The 19,190-nt window shown below is 34.4% G+C and overlaps 3 protein-coding genes across 9 annotated transcripts; all 3 read left to right on the forward strand.

Moving 5' to 3' along the window:
• The first annotated feature begins 404 nt into the window (after window positions 1-404).
• LOC141684202 (uncharacterized) lies at window positions 405-14,783 on the forward strand. Of its 7 annotated transcripts, none has more exons than XM_074489053.1 (13): window positions 405-643; window positions 754-890; window positions 2,084-2,224; window positions 3,143-3,273; window positions 9,086-9,186; window positions 10,583-10,928; window positions 11,418-11,760; window positions 12,142-12,197; window positions 12,294-12,351; window positions 13,238-13,358; window positions 13,458-13,565; window positions 13,722-13,989; window positions 14,117-14,783. In XM_074489053.1, the coding sequence occupies exons 1-6, from the start codon at window positions 634-636 to the stop codon at window positions 10,726-10,728; spliced, it is 666 nt and encodes a 221-aa protein (XP_074345154.1). In that variant the 5' UTR covers window positions 405-633; the 3' UTR covers window positions 10,729-10,928; window positions 11,418-11,760; window positions 12,142-12,197; window positions 12,294-12,351; window positions 13,238-13,358; window positions 13,458-13,565; window positions 13,722-13,989; window positions 14,117-14,783. The 7 variants fall into 7 exon arrangements, with proteins under 7 accessions (XP_074345154.1, XP_074345156.1, XP_074345155.1 ...); XM_074489055.1 differs by having other exon boundaries at window positions 14,120-14,783; XM_074489054.1 differs by having other exon boundaries at window positions 10,583-10,882.
• Window positions 11,467-13,447, forward strand: LOC141686433 (uncharacterized). The gene is made up of 5 exons (XM_074491469.1): window positions 11,467-11,472; window positions 11,590-11,760; window positions 12,142-12,197; window positions 12,294-12,351; window positions 13,238-13,447. Exons 1-5 carry the CDS (start codon window positions 11,467-11,469, stop codon window positions 13,445-13,447), a joined length of 501 nt encoding a protein of 166 aa, XP_074347570.1.
• Window positions 14,784-16,308: 1,525 nt separating the features above from the next.
• Window positions 16,309-18,198, forward strand: LOC141686822 (protein phosphatase 2C 51-like). Its single transcript, XM_074491903.1, has 3 exons — window positions 16,309-17,003; window positions 17,439-17,544; window positions 17,691-18,198. The coding sequence occupies exons 1-3, from the start codon at window positions 16,452-16,454 to the stop codon at window positions 18,026-18,028; spliced, it is 996 nt and encodes a 331-aa protein (XP_074348004.1). The 5' UTR covers window positions 16,309-16,451; the 3' UTR covers window positions 18,029-18,198.
• Window positions 18,199-19,190: the final 992 nt, after the last annotated feature.

A 19,190-nucleotide genomic window follows, 5' to 3' on the forward strand; every position in this document is an offset into this window, starting at 1 on the left:
TTCATTCTTTAATTTTTTTCAAAATGTATCGTTTAGAGGGTTAAAAACGTTAATTAAAGATTTAAAAATAATTAAATGTTTTAATTTCCTAAAATACCCCTGAGAATTTTAACAAAATTAACGAAAAGCGTGCAATTTGTCGCGCCAAAAATAGTTAGAGGATGCAAAGTTCAATTATATAAAGTATAGGTAAAAAACGCATTTGGGCCAAAACATGGGGATGTATTTTGCAAATAACTCTTGTTTTTATAAAATTTATGAAAGGTTAATGAAATTTAAATATAACTATATTATTATTTAATTTATTAAATTATTTCCGATAGATATTTCGATTAATCAATCTGATTAATTATTGATTATTCGATTGATCACTACAAGGTACAGGCACTGAACAATGCCAATTTCCCATTTTAGAAACGGCCCACTAAAAAAACATCGAAAATCTATAGCAAAACGACAACGCCTGCCCAAACCCTTTCCAGTTAAAGTCTTTCCGAAATCGTTCATAAACAGGCCTGTCTGAATCAGCAACATTCACACGTGCCCTTGCAAAACACACAGAACCGGCGCCAATTTTTCAATCTCTCTCTCTCTCTCTCTTTAAAATTCAGTGTTGTGTATCTACTTCAAGACATGCCTCAAGGTTCTTTTCTCTCTACTCTCTCTTCTTGTTTCTTGAAATTATTATTTATTTATTTATTCATGATTATATTGATAGATTGTCTAATTAAATTTGTATATGTTGAATTACAGAGCTTCCAGGTTTCTATTATGATGCTGAGAAGAATAGATACGTCCCTGTTAAAGGCCCTATTCCTGGCTCTTCTCGAATTAATAATAGTCCTTCTTCCTCGAATACTGCTAGTAAATCTTCGATTGAACCTAAACAGGTGTATTTTTTTTTAATTTATTTCGTTTGTTTACCGGAGAATAATTTGATTTTGGAGAATATATATTTCGGGTGAAGTGTTTTTCTGGATAATGAATTGCGGGAAATATTATGAAAAATAGTATGAATAATTGTGAGAACATGTTTTAATAAAGAAAAAGCAGAAAATACTGCATTTGTTTGATTTTTGAAGCCAAACAGATGTTAGAAATTAGGAAAACATTTTCTGTGGAACTATCAAAGCTGAAATTCGTTCCACTACAGTGTGTTTATAGTTTGGTAATTGAATTTACTGTTTTGTGTTTTGTTTATTTACTAGCTATGTGTGCTTCTCCTGTATTTGTACTCATGTTTGAATAGGGAATGCTGTTTGTGATTATTAGTGATCTGGTACATGTTGTTGCTAGTCCTGCTTAATTTAGTTTAGCCAGAAAAGATGATTTCACATAATTGCTTTTTGACATAATGCAATTAGTGTGATTTGACTCAAATCCCATACCCGCCCATGTCATGTCCATCTTCACTCGCCGGAAAATCCAACCATACCCATGTTCGACACTTTTCCGGCACAGACGCTGGATTCGGATTAAATCCACCATCCGAAAAACGAACGCTTATGTGTAGATAGTCAGAAGGTGATGTTTCAGAGAGAGAGAGAGATCATTAAAAATAAAGATGAGCGGGGAAGAAGAAAAAGGTTATGGAATTCTGTGTAGGTGTGTGAAGGAGAAGACGTGTCCTTTCTGTTTCACTTTTTGGAAGTGCAATGTATTAGGATAGTGCCTCTTTGTTTTACTTTTTGAAGTGCGATGTATTTTATTATATAGATGTATTTCCGTGTCCAAATTGGAGTGTCGAACCTTTATGAATGTGTCCTTGAGTCTTTGATTTTGGAGTTTAAACCGTGCTGAATCCTTTCAAAAAAGTTCAAACCTAAAAGGATATGGGTACTAGGACAATAGCGGAGAGTCCGGGTGATAGAGGGTAAAAGTGTTTGTCTTTGTGGATGTAATAGGCTTTTGTTTGTAAAGTATTAACTTCGTAATTATTGTGAAATGCTATTTATTTGCAGATCACATTTCTATTCATACATGCCTTTATTTTGAAGATAATTAATATTTATTTTAGTTGTTGAGTAATACCTTTCTCTTGTTCAGTCTCCTTAGAGCTAACATATTATTTTGTGCATCACAGGCTAAAGTACGCAAGGAACTAAAAAGGACAACTACAAAAATGCTTTTAAGTAGGGAGTTGTATGGCCGTGTCATCATTTCTGCGAAAGGAAAATACAACTTCAGAGAGGAATATACAAAAAGACTAGTATCAGAACCTAAGGCATGCCCATCTAATCATAAGCACATAATTTAATACCTTTTATTGTATTAGTTTCCAAATTGTGTTATACATCTAAGTGTGCTTGTATTCCCATGGCATGAACCTGGGTGCAATTCTGGAATGGTAAGTTTCTAGTAAAATTCCAACATCATATTAATTAATACCTATAAAGAATTTGTGAGTCTGTTAAGTGTACCGTGCTGTAATTCAATACTTCTTTCTAACCCTCTCAGGAGGTTCCGCATAGTCTGTATGTGATGTTTTGCAAATATATTGTTCTTAATAAACTATAAGCAGTAGAATTGATGATATTAACAATTACTCCCTCCATCCCATTTTAATAGTCCACTTTGTAAATTCACACATAATAAGAAATAGAAGATACAATGTCCATTTTCTCGTTTTCACACAATAATATAACTTAGTTTTACACATTACATTAATTACACGTAATCAAACAAAAAAGTAAATGTACACGTGTATATATACACACACAAAAACTATAAAATAATGGGCATTTTGTATTTTTATACAAGAACATTTATGAGTAGGGTCTTTTAGTTAATATTAAAACTATAAAATTTGCATCTGTTAAAGAACATGACAAATATTTTGGGAAATTTTTATTTTGCAAAATGGACTACTAAAATGGAATGGAGGGAGTATCATGTTGCAATTAAAGGTGTTATACTCAATTTCAAATTTTTGGTACAATGCGCACTGGAAATCAGCCACTATTGCTTGATATTTGTACATTGTTACTTTCTTATATGTTTTATTATTAGACAAATGCTGAAGTTTATCTCAAATAGTCAAAGTAGTAACTGTAGATTAATTTCATCCTTTTGTGTGACATTCACGATTGGTATATTATTATTATTACTAGTACTTAGATTTAGTTTGTATATTATACTTCAGATTTGGAGGTATAGTGGGACCGATGGTACTTCTTATCGTGCCTATGAGCAAGTAGATGTCATTACTTCCATGCCAGATGGGGAAGTTAAAACTGACATTCTACTAGCAGGTGGTAAGAATGGTTCTCTCAGGTATGCCTTTAACTTTACTTTTATGGTATCTTTGAATACATTTTAATTTCAGACTTGCACTACAGTAGCTGGATTTGGTGTAAATTGGTCTTTTTAAAGGAAATTGCCAATATTTGGGACATTTGTACAATTATAATATTATCTATATATGCATAACTCCGTGTACTCTTACTCGTGTTTTATAGACATGCATGACTGGAATGTTTAGAAATCAACAGTAATGCATTTTTTTTTAATAATTCATTTGTTTAGGTGATTGATTTAGACATAGGTGTTAAAATAGTAATATTATTTTACAAACAACAAATGAAGTCAATTTATGAGATTGAGACCATTTATGCTCTGGATCTTCGGAAAGCCCGGTGGTACCCGTGTCGTCAAGACACGACCTGGAAAATGGACACTTTATCTCAAACAACATATTATAACCTATCTGTAAATGTTTGTTATGCAATATAATTTAACCCTTTAACTTTTGATATTGTATTTATTTTAATTTTATATATAATAAATATATTTTACCCATGATTTTCAAAAGTTTATATATTATTTTATATAAAATGCTAGGTATTTGTTTATAAAAAATATCATATTATATTAAAAATAATAATTTTCATGTCCAAATCTAATTGTCGGATCCTTATAAAACCTAAAACGTGTCCCCGAGTCTATGATTCCGGAGATCGAAGAATCAGACACTCTGGTTTATGTCCATGTCAGATCCTTCTAAAAGATTTGTTTCTAGATTAAAACATAAGATTTGTTTTTCTTATCGGTGCGTAAGAGTTTGCAGTTACTTAAATGTGTTAAATTTTGTCAGGAAGTGCAGTGACCTAGTATATTAGCAGGGTTATATCAGTCATTATTATAATAATAGTATCTGTATTGTAGTCTTAAGGGTTAAGTAAGGGCATAGTGGTCTTTTAAGAAGTTAGTTACAAGTACTGGCTATATATACCAGGTGTAATGTTATATTTCCATTATGTTGAAATATGTGAAAAGGAACATGGTTTCCACCATTCTCTCTCTCTCCTCTAACTGATTCTCTCTATTTCTCTCTCTAGTTTCTATCTTTCTCTGCAAGTTATCTCTATTCTCTATCTCAGATCTGCTTTCTTCTCTCTAATCTTACTCTATTTCTGCTGATTATCTAGTCTACTTCTCTGTTATTGCTTATTTACTTCTTATTATATACAAAAATACCAAAAACAATTGTAAAACAGCTCAGGAACTAACCTCTTGGTCACAGGTTCGAATCCCACGGGAGGAGAATTTATGATTATGCCTCCTGAGTCAGAGCCTGTCGCTTAAATGCGGTTTACCTTGGTTCACGTGGTTTGCAGGCTATTACGTGAACTCGTAGGGTTTACCCAGTGCGCACCCGAAGGGTAGCGGCTGCGGGTTACCTACGATAAAAAAAAAAAAAAAAAAATCCTGACAAATTGGTATCAGAGCCCACATTTTGATCCAACCAGTGCTTCATCCTTGCTGTGCTAGTCAAAACGAGTCGGACAGTTGTAGAAGTGTTGTAATCACAGTTATAAATCTCCAGTTATGACTAAAGTTGTTAAGGTACTATGTTCTTCTCTTATTAACAGATCTGTTGATTTGAAGTGAAGTTTAGTAGACACTCACTCGTTTTTATTAGTTGTTACTAGTTTTGTGCTTTGCTCATTAAAAAACCACAAAAATAGTAGTGTGGTGAGTTGTTCTGGTAGTATATTGTAGTTGTGATCAAAACCGCATTGGCGCTGAAGGTGTTTGAGTAATTGACTAAGAGAATTAGTGCTTTAGTATTATTGTGTGTTGTAGCTGTATTGTTACTGAGAAGTAATTGAGGTTGAATTCTAGTGGTGAGTCTAGTATTGTTGGGAGTAAGATGACTTATAATACTAGAAGTGTGAAGCAAGCTGAGAGTTCTCAACAAGGATCCTTGAGGATGATGCAACAGGAGTTTCAAGGTTTTATGGAAGGATCTGATGACAAGTTTGGAAAACTTCAGGATCAAATTGGAAAATTACTTACGGTAATGAATGGTTTGATGAAGACACAAGAGGAAGTAGACGGAGAGTATACTGATGACAGTGACAGGAAATGATAGATGATTCTCATGTCAACCATGAACATAGGAGGGTTTTTAGGGATCCTATTCATGCTGCTAAGATGAGGCAGAAGCAGATTGTTACAGGGCATGAGAGAAGGAATGAAGAGGTAAGGAATGCTAAAATTGGAGGAAGTACTGGTACTTCAGATGTCAACAGCTTGAAACACCTGAAACTTACTTTTCCTTCACTCAAAGAGGGAAGTGATGCGGTGGAATGGCTTAGGGACTGTGAAGAATATTTTCCAATTTTTGAAGTTGACAATACTAGGAGAGCTGCTATAGCTGCTATGCACATGACTGGCACCCCTAGATCCTGGTATAAGTCATTCATGGTGGGAAGGGATAGGGTAACCTGGCAGCAGTTCACTCAAGCATTTTTAGCTAGGTTTGGAGAAGTGGAGACTGAATTAGTGTTTGACAGATTCAAGAAGTTACAACAAGTCACCACTGTTGAAGTGTATTTTGATGAGTTTGAAAAATGCAGATGCCAGCTACTAAGCAAGATTCCAAGCTTAACCTCTGAATACTTTATGGAAAACTTCATTGGAGGACTTCAAACTGAAATAAGAGGTATGATAAGGTTGCTGGAACCTTCTTCACTGGAACAGACCTTGAAACTTGCAAGATTCTATTAGCAGACTCAACTCAGTCAGATTAAGAGACAGACTCCATATAAAGGGGGAAGCAATCAAACTTCGGCTTTCAAGGTTAATGGTGAAGGTACTGGAATGCGCACTAACAGCAAGTCTGCACTCATCAACACCCCTAAAGCTGCTGAGGATAAGCCAAGGCCACTGACTTATAGTCAGAGAGAAGAGAGAAGATTGAAGGGGTTGTGTTTTTACTGTGATGAAAAATTCACCAAAGGCCATGAATGCAAGAAGCCACAAGTATTCTTAATGGTTGCAGAAGAAGACATTGAGGAATATGAAGGAGCCCCTATCTTTGATGAGGATCCTAATGAAGGGGAAATTGATGCAGCTGAGCACAAGATCATTCTGACAGCCTTGCAGATTCAGGAGGTGAAAACCAAAGGACCTCTACAATTTAACGGGCAATGACAAGACAAGAACTATGGGGTTCTCATTGATGGTGGGAGTAGTCTAAACTTCATCTCTACCCAACTGTGTGATACCTTGGGACTCCATACTGAGAAACAAGTCCCAATAAGCATTTACTTGGCCAATTGAGCCATACTTAGGAGCTCTGCCTACTAAGCTCAAACTGAAGTGGAAAGACTTAAAAATGGAAGTTAAGGCACATGTGGTGGATTTGCAAGAATGGCATGTTATTTTGGGAGTGGAATGGTTAGAATAGCTAGGGGAATTCAAGTGCAACTATGTGCAGCAGACTCTACAATTCACATGGAACAATGAAGTAGTGGTGTTATCTTCAAATGCCCCAATAGAATTCTTAGCTGAATGTGTTCAAATTACTGAAGTCATACCCCTTTGGATGGGACAGATAGAAGAAAGTTATATTGGAGATGGAGAAATACAAAACATCATTACAGAACTGACCATTGACAAAAGTGGACCAAAAGAATACCACATGAGGCAAGGGTTGCTTCTGTATAAAGGCAAGTGGGTTATTGGCAATAATGGAGGCTTAAGGAGACAAGTGTTTGATGAGCTGCACACTCAGAGTACAGGAGGTCACTCTGGACAAAGAGCTACCCTCAAGAAATTTAAGGAGTACTTTTACTGGCCAACTATAGGGCAAACTGTGGGAAGGTGGATAAGGGAATGTGCAACCTGCCAGCAAAATAAAGGAGAGCATGTCAGGAGTCCAGGGTTGCTACAACAATTGCAGATTCCCAGTAAGCCCTGGAGAGACATAGCCATGGATTTTATCACTTGCTTGCCCAAGTCTAAGGGAAATGAAGTAATATGGGTCATAGTGGACAGATTCAGCAGGTACTCTCATTTCTTGGCACTCCGACATCCTATAACTGCTAAAGAATTATCTGTGGTGTTTTTTGAACAATGTTACAGGTTACATGACTTGCCAGAGTCAATTGTTAGTGACAAAGATAGCCTCTTTCTCAGTGAATTCTGGCAAAACCTGTTTAAACTCTCAGGTACTAGGCTTAACATGAGTACAACCTACCATCCCCAGTCAGATGGTAATACTGAAAGAGTAAACCAATGCTTAGAGCAATATCTCAGGAATATGACTAGTGAAGCACCTAAGAATTGGTCTTCTTGGCTAGCAGCTGCAGAATGGTGGTACAATACCACCTTTCACACTGCCCTAAAGGCTACACCCTACCAAATAGTATATGGGATCAAGCCAAGACATCTGGTGTGGCAGGATAGGACCCAGACCAACATTCACAGCTTAGAAACACTGATGCAAGAGAAGCAACAGCAGTGGAACAGGTTAAAGGAATTGTTGGAGGCTGCACAACTAAAGATGAAGAGGTATGTTGATGCTAAAAGGACTGAAAGGGAGTTTGAAAAGGGGGACTGGGTATATCTCAAGCTTCAGACCTACAGACAAGTCTCAGTTGCCATCAGAAAAGCCTAAAATTATCAGCAAAGTATTATGGACCCTATGAGATTTTAGAAAAGGTGTGAAAGGTGGCTTACAAGCTTGCACTGCCAGATTCTTCAAGGGTTCACCCTGTGTTCCATGTATCTCAGCTTAAGAAAGCTATTGGTCAACTAAATGTGCAAAAGCAGTTGCCACAAGTATCTGAACAAGGAACCTTTGAGTTAAAGCCTCTGAGGCAGCTAGATAACAGGAGCATCTTAAGAGACCACAAAATGGTTTATCAAAAGTTGATCCAGTGGCATGGTTGTAGTGTTGATGAAGCAACATGGGAAGATGAAGACCTACTACAGTGCAATTTTCATGACCTTTGGTCACCATGAGGACATGGTTTAGCTGAAGAGGGAAGGAATGTCAGGAAGTGCAGTGACCTAGTATATTAGCAGGGTTATATCAGTCATTATTATAATAATAGTATCTGTATTGCAGTCTTAAGGGTTAAGTAAGGGCATAATGGTCTTCTAAGAAGTTAGTTACAAGTACAGGCTATATATACCAGGTGTAATGTTACATTTCCATTATGTTGAAATATATGAAAAGGAACATGCTTTCCACCACACTCTCTCTCTCTCTAACTGATTCTCTCTATTTCCACCACAATCTTTCTCTGCAAGTTATCTCTATTCTCTATCTCAGATCTGCTTTCTTCTCTCTAATCTCACTCTATTTCTGCTTATTATCTTCTCTCTAATCTCACTCTATTATCTCAGATTTACATGTTTAATGCCACTGATTTTGTGGTACCAATATGAATATATAGGGTTCTGTTTCTATTAATTGCCCAACTGTTTTTGAAATAACTTTGAGTTGCTTTTGCAAGTCATGCACGCTAGTAATTATCGAGAATACTCTTCCTGTCCCGCAAGAATCCTACACTCTTAACTTTCTCCAGGCGAACCAACTAATGTTAAAACTCAAAATTGAGGCTATTCTATTTATTTCTTTATTTATTCCTAGTAAATGAATGCTAATTTTAGTTTATATATAAATTAATTTTAGTCATATTTCTTCTGAATATCATAATTAAATCCATGGGTATGCTCTCATTTGATATCGAAGGTGGAAATAACTTATTATACTTATTTTTCTCAATGGCGAAAGTATATGTTTTATTTGTGGATTTTGTTATCAATCCTCACCTTTTTGGTTGTATAGGAACCAACCTTGGAGTTACATTAGTGAATATCGAAACTGGAACACAGTCGTGGGTTTGTCGTTGCAAAAGCGATATTTTCTCAGTACAACTGGATCAATCCGTAAGTTCCAAATAGCTCTTTCCGAGTTGTCTATGTTACACGTGCCTATATCTAAATAAGATAAACAAATTAATATAAGAAATGAACATATTTAACTTGCACTTTTTTGAGCAATACATGTTTTAACTAACAAGTAATAAATCTAGATCTCTTATGAGATGCCAACTTTGAGTCGTGAAACCTTTATAAGCAAGCAGTCATAACCCCGCGGCAAAGGGATTACTTTAGACTCCTTGGAGCAACCTCTACCTGACCAAAAAATCATTACAAATGGGAACAACCCAAAACACACACCTTTGCTGCAGTATGTGTTTCCCAATCAAATGATAAGGAGCTTTGTGCTAGTTTTATGAACAGTGTATGCTGACATTTGACATGATATTTAACGTACCCTGGACCTTTTTTGTTTCAGTTGAGAACTTTTAAGTGTCAGGAAAATAGGTATAATACATTACTTAAATATAAAGCCGCACTAGATGAAGCATGTGAAGACGAGCAAGAAATAAAAAGGCAGTGTTGCCCTTTCAAATTATTATAACTTATTTCTTATTGATAATTTAGCCGCGGGGTTGAATCGATAATGTTTTACGCTATGTCCTTGCCCTCCATCTAATTTTCTATATGTTATCAAGGATAAGGCGGAAATAATATATGAAGGTTCGGATGGTCCTGTAGCCATAGGGCCTCTATGTTATAAAATATTCAAAAACGATTGAAGTAATAGATCTTATTATGAAGGAGACTACCAAAAACAGGTAAGAAGCTAATTAGGAAAACGACAACTTTAATATAAAGAAGGGATATGCCAGTATGAAGATAGCATGGAACTAGCTTCAAAGTAGTCTTGTTGTAAACATTTAAGTTTAACTTTTGATATTTAAGTATGTTTTAGTTTCTGTTATTCCCAGTGGACTAACAATGAGATTTACAGAAGGGGGGGTTGAATGTAAATCTCAAAACTTTTTCAAGTTTTGAGCAGTTTCTAAGGCTAAGTGTTTAAGTGAAGAAATGTGTGTGAATTGCTTGAAGCTGATACAGACAGATATATATTCAAACACAAATGTAAAGAACACAAAGAACTTAAAAACTTTTCTGGTGGATTTACTGTTCCACCAGAGATGTGTTATTTCAGAAAATCTGTGATTCAAAGAATTAAATCACAGCTGCTTCCTAGTACAAACTAGATAATTTTCTCTCTTGATATTTCTAAACAGCTCAGGAAAATTCTCTTCTAATTACTAGCTGCTACTTGGTTTATATATCACCAAGTTTACAAGTGAAGACAAAACTGTAAAATACAATTGAAAGGATTTTTCACATGTTTCTTCTTCATTTCTCTATCCAATGCAATCTAGGATAATCTGTGAATCTTTGAATACTTCCTTGTTTGCATCAGAATGGGAATGCTGCATTTTCTTGATTCCTCCTAGAGGCTTCCACATTCCAGTTTGTCTCTGTCAACCCATGTGCCTCTGTCAGCTTGTGAATTGTCACTATCAACTGCTAATGAACCAAGCATCCGTTGAAGCTTTCATCCGTTGATGCCTTATCCATTGAGGCTTTATCCGTTGAAGCTTTATCCGTTGATGCATTATCAGTTGAAGTCTTTATCCGTTGAAGCACATATCCGTTGATGGATATTATCCGTTGAAGCATTAGAGACATCCGTTGAAGCTTTGTTTCTTATCCGTTGAAGGTCTTCAATATCCGTTGATACTTCTTCACTCATACAAAATTACAAGGCATGAAATATTTACAATTAGCCCTCCTATCTGTATATCCATTAGTAGTCAACATGACTGATAATTTCCTACAACATCTAAGAATTACAACTTGAAACCAGAGAATGAAATGTGCTACAATACTAAACTTATTGCTAAGTAAAGCTACTCCTTCAACGGATAGCCAAGATGGTCTTATCCGTTGAGACTACAAACACTAGATTTCTACTTAAGTGTTTTGTTTAACTTATCATCAAACTAATACACATATTCCTAACAGTTTCCATATGACCAGTGGCATTAGTTGTACTTAATGCTTATGGATTCAGATAAAGTTTGAATACAGTATCCAAGAAACGTGGCTTCTCTTTGTGTTAGGATTGTAATACTCATAATTCTCTGTTAAAATTATATTTTACAAGGTTATGATCTAAGTACTGATTTCTTTGTCTATGGTGCTTGCTTCTAGATTGGATCTTCAGCCAAATGAACTTATGTTTTTTTTTTCAGGAAAAAATTGCATTATGCGGACTGCGAAATGGAGCAATTGTGACCATTGATGTTCGTCAGAGACCAGACAACTTTGCTAGACTTACTAGACAACGGATTCTTCTGCATTCTCACAAAACTAGGGAGTCTTTAAGCGGATGTAATCAAAATACTTTTATGTTTTTTTTTTCAGGAAAAAATTGCATTATGCGGACTGCGAAATGGAGCAATTGTGACCATTGATGTTCGTCAGAGACCAGACAACTTTGCTAGACTTACTAGACAACGGATTCTTCTGCATTCTCACAAAACTAGGGAGTCTTTAAGCGGATGTAATCAAAATACTTCGAAAGACTGGTTTGAGGTTATTCGTATACCTATATGTGCATAACATTATAATGTCGTTATTTCTACCTGTCATATTGTTTACCCTTTCTTATTTTTCTCTAAGTAGTTAGTGTTAGCTTCACTTTTATTACATGTGTTTAGCAATGCATTGTAATGTAATTAAAAGAATTTTCTTGTTTAACCTAGTCTTGTATTCAACTTGTGATCTTCATTTTGAACAATTTTGGTGTTACGTAGACTACTCACTTTTGTAATTAATGACCAGATAGTAATATTGATTGTTTATTTTAAAGTTTATAACAATCATTTTAAGATTAAATTAGATCTTGGACTTGCGGCTTGTAGCAATACATGTTGTTACTCTTGTTTAATCCTTTTTAAATCTGATGTTATGCAGCTTAAGGGGCGGATATGTCAATCTGGTACAATATCAATGCCTTCATCTATTTCCTGGTATGTTCATTTATTCACACCCTATTCCAGTTGCAGCCCCATTCCAAAAAAAAACCACCCACAACATTCTGATGATCCATGTTTTTTTAAATGTAGTTTGGCATCTCTTATGTTGTTTGAGCAGTACTTCTTGGCGAGCTCCATGGATGGATCTGTAAGTTCTAATATTTCCTTAATTTATAAAGATATTTTTTATGTATATGTTCTATCTTTTTCTTAGCCCACCTCTAATTTAGTGCATTCACCAAATTGAACCCTAACTTTTCATTTAAACATAAAGTCTTCAAAAGCATCCTAAGGCCCAGTTCAGTAGATCTTCCTGAAGCTTTTGAGGAAATCTAGGGCTTAACAATTGAACTTGCAGATCAATAAGCAAAAAGAAAGTTTGTTCACTGAAGATGATAAGAATAGGAGTAGATAGCTTAGCTAGTAATTATTCTTATTTTTAATCAGCTCCAAGCCTCCAACAAGTTGGATAAAATTTTACGATTGGTTGGCTCAGACTTACAACAGTATTCAGAACTAATAAGATCTTCATAACATAATTTTCCATTTTAAACACGTGCAAGTCTGAGCTTTTCGAAAGAAAAAAAATGCTAGCTTTAGTAGATCACATAAATGTGGTAGTGGGAGTTCGGACCCATTTTCTGATTCATTTGAGGAAACTCGCGCGTGGAAGCATCATGCTTCCTTATAAAATGGCCGTTCCAATGAAAATGCCATGTAAACAAGATAAAGACTGATTGCCTAATGCCTCCTCCCATCAAAAAAAAGGAAAAGAAAGAAAAGGAAGAAGAGTAAATTTAGTAATGGTTGACCAAGGAGGCAAACTGTTGGGAAATTGCTGACTATGCTATATTCCAGCACCTATAACCGTTTGAACTAAAGCTTTAACGATCAATAGGCTGATGATATTCTAATTGAATTTCCCTTAAGAGTAACTCCTTGAGTCCAGGATTGCTCTCATGTTTAATCTCCATGCTTGCAAATGTTTGTTTTTACCTGACTGGGGCATTCATAACATGTTTACCTATTCCCAGATCAAACTTTATGATCATAGAATGGTTCAGAGAGGGGCTGTACAGTGTTACGAGGGAAATGTGAATTCTCATACTCACATTCAGCTCGGAGTTGACCCATCAGAGAAATTTGTCATGTCAGGTTACAGTTTTAAGCATTTAAGCATATTACCGTTTTCTTCGCATACATCTTTAGTTAACAAAAACGAGTCCAAGCTTATTCAAATATAAATCAAAATAGGCGGGGAAGACAACAAATTGCGGCTTTGGAGTATTAGGTCGGGAGAACTACTATTGGAGGAGAAGTTAATGAGTTCTACCCCCTCAGTTGTTTGCTGGCAGAAAGAAGGTATAGTATAGATGCTCTAAGCCTACACCTTGTAAATGGTCTTTGATATCATTGATGCCTCCCTGATACAATCAAAAAAGAGATGACATGCACATACACACACTTGCACGTCAATAAGTTAATTTCAGGGATATTTTATATGACACTGCCTGGCAGATATCTGTGCAAGGGATGGATATATAGATGACAACCACTCTCACTGGGGGGAAGCCTGGCTCGGATCCCGGGACGGTCTCTTCCGTATGCGGTGGTCATAGCTTCTCTTCACCTTAAAAATCGAAGTCATTGTCTTCTGTATTGGTTCTTGTCCACCCATTATATCAGCCAGCTCTACCTGAAATTCATCGAAGTGCTGAAGAGGACATACCTCTGATTGATCACCGCACCCAATTCCTTAAAGTCGGTGGCATGGTAACTAAACAAGGTAAGAGAGTTCGACCTAGTGCTTTTGATCCAGATCAATTATAAATCTCCAAATTTTATCTTGGAACCAAGAATATAACCCCACTCCTGGTAAGCAACTCTACAATCTCAAATATTTATTTTGGCAGTAGGGTTGAATACTGCTTGCTCATGATGGTCCACTTTTGAAATCAAATGTCTACTCTTCAATTGGACTTACAAACGAGGCGAGGGACGTCTTAATCAAAACATGACTTATGCACTCGCGCACATATACTTTCCGACTTGGCAGCAATGTTTTGTATTTTCATGTTGATGTTTACCATTTGAAGTCGAATTTTTTGCAAGAAGCCTGAAGTAGCATTACATTGTTTTTTAATTTTGAGTTCCTATTTAGTTTGGCTGCTATAAGAATAGAGTCTGTTTTGACCAAAGAGCTCCTTCTGGGGTAGTGCTTTCACTCCTTTTTACGAGAAGAGATCGAGGATTTGAACAACGGTACTTGAATGTCTTGTAAGCAGCCTAGTAGGTGAATAGAAGTAGGGATATATTATAAACAATAATGCAACATCTCACCGGTAGGTCTCCTCTAGTCCTCAGTTCCACCACCAGCTACGGCAGGTTCTGCTGATGTTAAAAGATGGTGAATAAGGCCAGAAGCCAAATATCAAGGGTAAGGGTCTTAGCTCATCTCACTGGGCTATTGAAATAAAAGTAATTAATAATGTGTATCCTATGGACTGGACATGTTATTTTGTGGACTAAATTTGTAAAAACAATTGGACAAACATAAGTTTAAAATTAATGTTTATTTCAGTGGATTGTATAAAAGAAGGCAAATTTAAATTTTATATGCATGTGTTAAGAAATTAATTTTTTTGAAGATAACATCAACTTAAATAATTGATAGCCTTTATTTATCTTTGTCATAGTATTTTTCTTATGCAGTTTATTCTTTTTAACACCCATTTTTTAACAACTGAATGTTATATTTTTTATAAGATAATCCTTTTTACTAGATTAGATAATGAAATTGGAGGGATTTTGATGAGCAATATTTTTTAAAAATGCCAATAAATAAATAAATTATTTTCCCATGCAGTTCATTTTAACATCATTAGTATTGGTGTAATTGCCCTAAAAAAAGTATTTGTACAATTATTGTTTATATTTAACAATATTATTTATTTTAATCATTATATAGCTCCGTTATTCAATTTATTGTGTTCTACTTTTTTATAATTTGTAATGTCTTTGTAAGTTGCAAAAATAATAACAATGTATCATAATTATTGCTCAATTTTAATGGATTAAAAGTAGACAAAAAATCCAAATAGTTTTAAAATTGATGGCTCATTTCTTATGTCCAATAGTTTTAAAATTTTGTATATTAATTTCGATTTATACATATTTCAAATATATGATAACTTCATTCTATAAACTTATAAGAATACACCTTTCTATGATTCTAGTCACCAAGAAAGTAAAATTCGGATTCTTTTTATATAATTGAATTTAAGTAATAAAGATAAAAATATCACTTATCTTTTCTAATAATTTATTTAAAGTTAATTTTAGGTTTCACAATTGATTATAAAATACAAAGTAGTATTATAATGAAACTTATACCATTATTAATTTAAAACTAATATTGATCTAGATTGTTAATAATAACAATGTACCATAATTATTGCTCAGTGTTTTAATGTACAGAAAGCAGACAAAGTAGTCCAAATAATTGTTTTAAAATTAATGACTCATTTCTTATGTCCAATTATTTCAATAATTTGTATATCAATTTTATACATATTTTAAATATATGATAACCTAGAACTATAAAAGAATAGTTAATACATTTTTATCATCTAAGATTATTGATTTTATTATGTTATCATGTTTGTGATTATAAATATAAAGAATTATATATGTTAATTAAACTTATAATAACACACCATTCTATGATTTTAGTCACAAAGAAAGTAAAGATTTGGATTTTTTTACATGTTTTTTCTAATTAAATTTAAATAAAAAAGATAAAAATATCACTTATCTTTTTTAGTAATTTATTTAAAGTTAACCTTAGGTTTTGCATGTGATTATAAGTTAATACAAAATAGTATTAGAATAAAACCTACACAATTCTTTTTAATTAAAACTAAATTTATTGGGATGGTTAGGAATCACATTACATCACATTTATCACACTTATCTGTATTTAATTTCAATTATTAAAAACTCTAAAACTACGTAATCATTACCTTAGACGTGCCTATATCTTATGCGTCCACGTATTCTCTACCAGCTCTCGTCTCTTCCTCTTCATTTTAACCCCTTCCCAGCTCTCTTCTCTTCCTCTTCATTTTAACCCCTTCCCGGTTATCAGAGTTGATTGCTGGTCAGTAGTACTATTCTGATACATTAATAGTACTATTGATTAAGTTATTTCTCATAATTTCATTGAAATAAGTCTAATTATATCTAGAAATGATGAGAAACCAAGATATAGTTAATTCAGAAGATGAATACACAAACACACCTGCTCTGCCCCAAAATAAGTCTGAGAATACAAATAATGTAGCAGATACAAATAAACAAATAAACGGTAATGGTAAAGTTGTGAACTATAATTCACATGGTAGTATCTCGGTGAAGGGAAGAAGGAAATATATGGAGGATGCTTTGACGGTAGACTTGGGGTTTTTAATGTGTGAATCAAATAATTATGACTATTTTGGTGTGTATGATGGTCATGGTGGCTCAGAAGTAGCTCGGGCTTGTCGTGACCACTTACACCTGTTGGTTAAAAATGAGGTCGAAAAACAGGCAGGGAAAATTATAGACTGGGAGAAGGTAATGGTCACAAGTTTTCTTAGGATGGATGAACATGTGCTTGCTGAAGGAGTTGAGGGTTCAACAGGATCAACTGCGATTGTTGTTGTGGTTGGGGAGGAGGTTTTGGTGGTTGCTAACTGCGGAGATTCCAGTGGTGTTTTGTCACGTTCATCCACTGTTGTGCCATTGTCTTTTGATCATAAGGTATGTTAGTAAATTTAGAGTCCAAGACTAGTACCAGAGAGTACTGAGTACCATAAATACTATGTAAACATAACATGGCTGTGTTCATAAATTTTTTCTAAAGAAAAATTTTCTGTAACAAGATTTTATACTTCATAAACATATGTGGATGTAAACAGTTACATATATTTGTAGAGAATAAGGTTCGTGTTTGTTAAATTTGTGTTTTGAACACCTCCTGTACACATTATTGCATTGCATCCTTGGAGTGCACGGTTTATCCCAATGTGATCATATGCACATAGACATTTTTATCTGACTAGTTCGTAAGAATTTTAGCCATCATCAACTGAGCAACCTATTATATTATAATGTTGAATTTACATTTTGAGTTACATTTATTTTAAATTTTCTTTTTGTTAAATTGCCTAATTCAATCTTTTAAATTATGATTAGCCTGATCGACCGGATGAGTTGAAGAGGATCGAAGTCTCTGGTGGAGTGGTTGTCAACTGGAACGGGAAAAGAGTTCAAGGAGTTCTTTCAACTTCAAGATCTATTGGTACTTAAGTGATAATCCTATGATTTCAAATACAATGATATATAAAAGAGTCATCTTTCATAAGAACATAGGATAGAATAAGTTAAAATTTAACCGATTAGTCATTTTTATTTAATATGTTTAAATCATATTGAATCCTAATTTAGGGGACGAGCACTTGAAACCATATGTAGTAGCTCAAGCAGAAGTTACAGTGAAAGCGAGAAGCGACCTTGATGAGTTCATAATAGTAGCTAGTGATGGTTTATGGGACGTAATGTCAAATGAAGATGCATGCAAAGTTGTTAGATTTTGTTTGCAGCGACAATCACAGGAAGGATCAAAGAAGAAGTCTAGTGTAACCCCCGGCAATGAGAATGAGCCTAAGAGTCGGGCTGCTGTAGCTGCACTAAATCTTAAAAGGATAGCAATGAAGCGAGGCAGCCAAGATAACATAAGTGTTATCGTCATCGATCTGCAGAAACTCCACAAAACTTCTGCCTAGAAGAGTTTTGAGGGAGCTCTTTTGTTGATGTCAGTCTTTGAGTCAAGACTATTCTAAGTCCACTCGAAATTCGTCTAAATTTAAATTACTGTGTACCTTATGTGAACTATGTGTGCTTATGAATTTCCATGTCAGTCTGCAACTCTTTATGTCCTGTTTTCGAATTATTACCCCAGTGTTGTAATATAAATCTATCTCTGTTTTTCAACTTTTAATCCGTGTTGTGATGTAAAATATCTATGTTTTGATTTATTTTCCGTAGTGATCTATGACCAGTACATATGTTTGATTGACTGTAAAATCAATATTTGGTCAAGAAGCTGACTTGCTTGGATACTTTGACTAATAAAAAATATGGAACGGTCATCGTCAACCCATTGTCAGCCGTATATTGTATCGAAGAAATTTTTCGCGCTTTTCTTGATATAATATATGTTGTAACAATTGCTTGCCTCCAACTAACGCCCACTGAACATTACATGTGCTAATAACAATTCCGAAAAACGGATAATTTTGCTGAATTAATAGTATGTTTGAGATAGAGTCCATACTATATGCTTTCCGTTATCATTAGTCTCTATCAGATTGTTTTAGTACTTGTGTGAGTTGATCATTAGATGGACAAGAATATTTAACTCTTATTTATATACACCAGTAGATTCTCAACATCGTATAAAGCCAAAACTTTCTGTACGTATGTCTAACTTCGCAGCAGATTAGTAGAGAAAATATCTATATCTATATTTTAAATTATCATTGATAGTATACATAGAAAAAACTGATGCACAGATAGTACATATATATATAACTTCGAAGTAAGAAAATACATCCAGTTTTTACACTATATTTAGAAAATACATGACCCATGAAAGAGAAACAACTAGATTAATAAGCCTGTTTCTTGAGTGCTTCCATTCATATACAACCAAATATGCATGCAGATGAATGCAAATATAATAACATAATGAAACTCCTCTGTTTCAAAATAATTATCCAATTTTTAAAAAAAGTTTTGTTTCAAAATAATTGTACACTTTTAATGTCACTATTCAAATTATAAAGTTCACTTTATATTTTTAAGATGAATTTTATACCACACAATTATTATATCACTAATTTCTATTTTCAAGATTAATTCTTTATCATAAACAATGTTGTAGTT

The sequence above is a fragment of the Apium graveolens genome, chromosome 9 (assembly GCF_009905375.1).
Source record: "Apium graveolens cultivar Ventura chromosome 9, ASM990537v1, whole genome shotgun sequence".
In the NCBI taxonomy this organism is placed as follows: Eukaryota; Viridiplantae; Streptophyta; class Magnoliopsida; order Apiales; family Apiaceae; genus Apium; species Apium graveolens.

Excerpts from the sequence above, each read along its gene's own strand:
- LOC141686822 (XM_074491903.1), top strand. The coding sequence starts at position 16,452 with ATGATGAGAAACCAAGATATAGTTAATTCAGAAGATGAATACACAAAC. Across the intron at positions 17,004-17,438 it reads CATTGTCTTTTGATCATAAG|CCTGATCGACCGGATGAGTT; the intron begins GTATGTTAGTAA and ends AATTATGATTAG. Across the intron at positions 17,545-17,690 it reads TTCAACTTCAAGATCTATTG|GGGACGAGCACTTGAAACCA; the intron begins GTACTTAAGTGA and ends ATCCTAATTTAG.
- LOC141686433 (XM_074491469.1), top strand. Across the intron at positions 11,761-12,141 it reads CTTCGAAAGACTGGTTTGAG|CTTAAGGGGCGGATATGTCA; the intron begins GTTATTCGTATA and ends GATGTTATGCAG. Across the intron at positions 12,352-13,237 it reads CGAGCTCCATGGATGGATCT|ATCAAACTTTATGATCATAG; the intron begins GTAAGTTCTAAT and ends ACCTATTCCCAG.
- LOC141684202 (XM_074489053.1), top strand. Across the intron at positions 891-2,083 it reads CTTCGATTGAACCTAAACAG|GCTAAAGTACGCAAGGAACT; the intron begins GTGTATTTTTTT and ends TGTGCATCACAG. Across the intron at positions 3,274-9,085 it reads GGTAAGAATGGTTCTCTCAG|GAACCAACCTTGGAGTTACA; the intron begins GTATGCCTTTAA and ends TTGGTTGTATAG.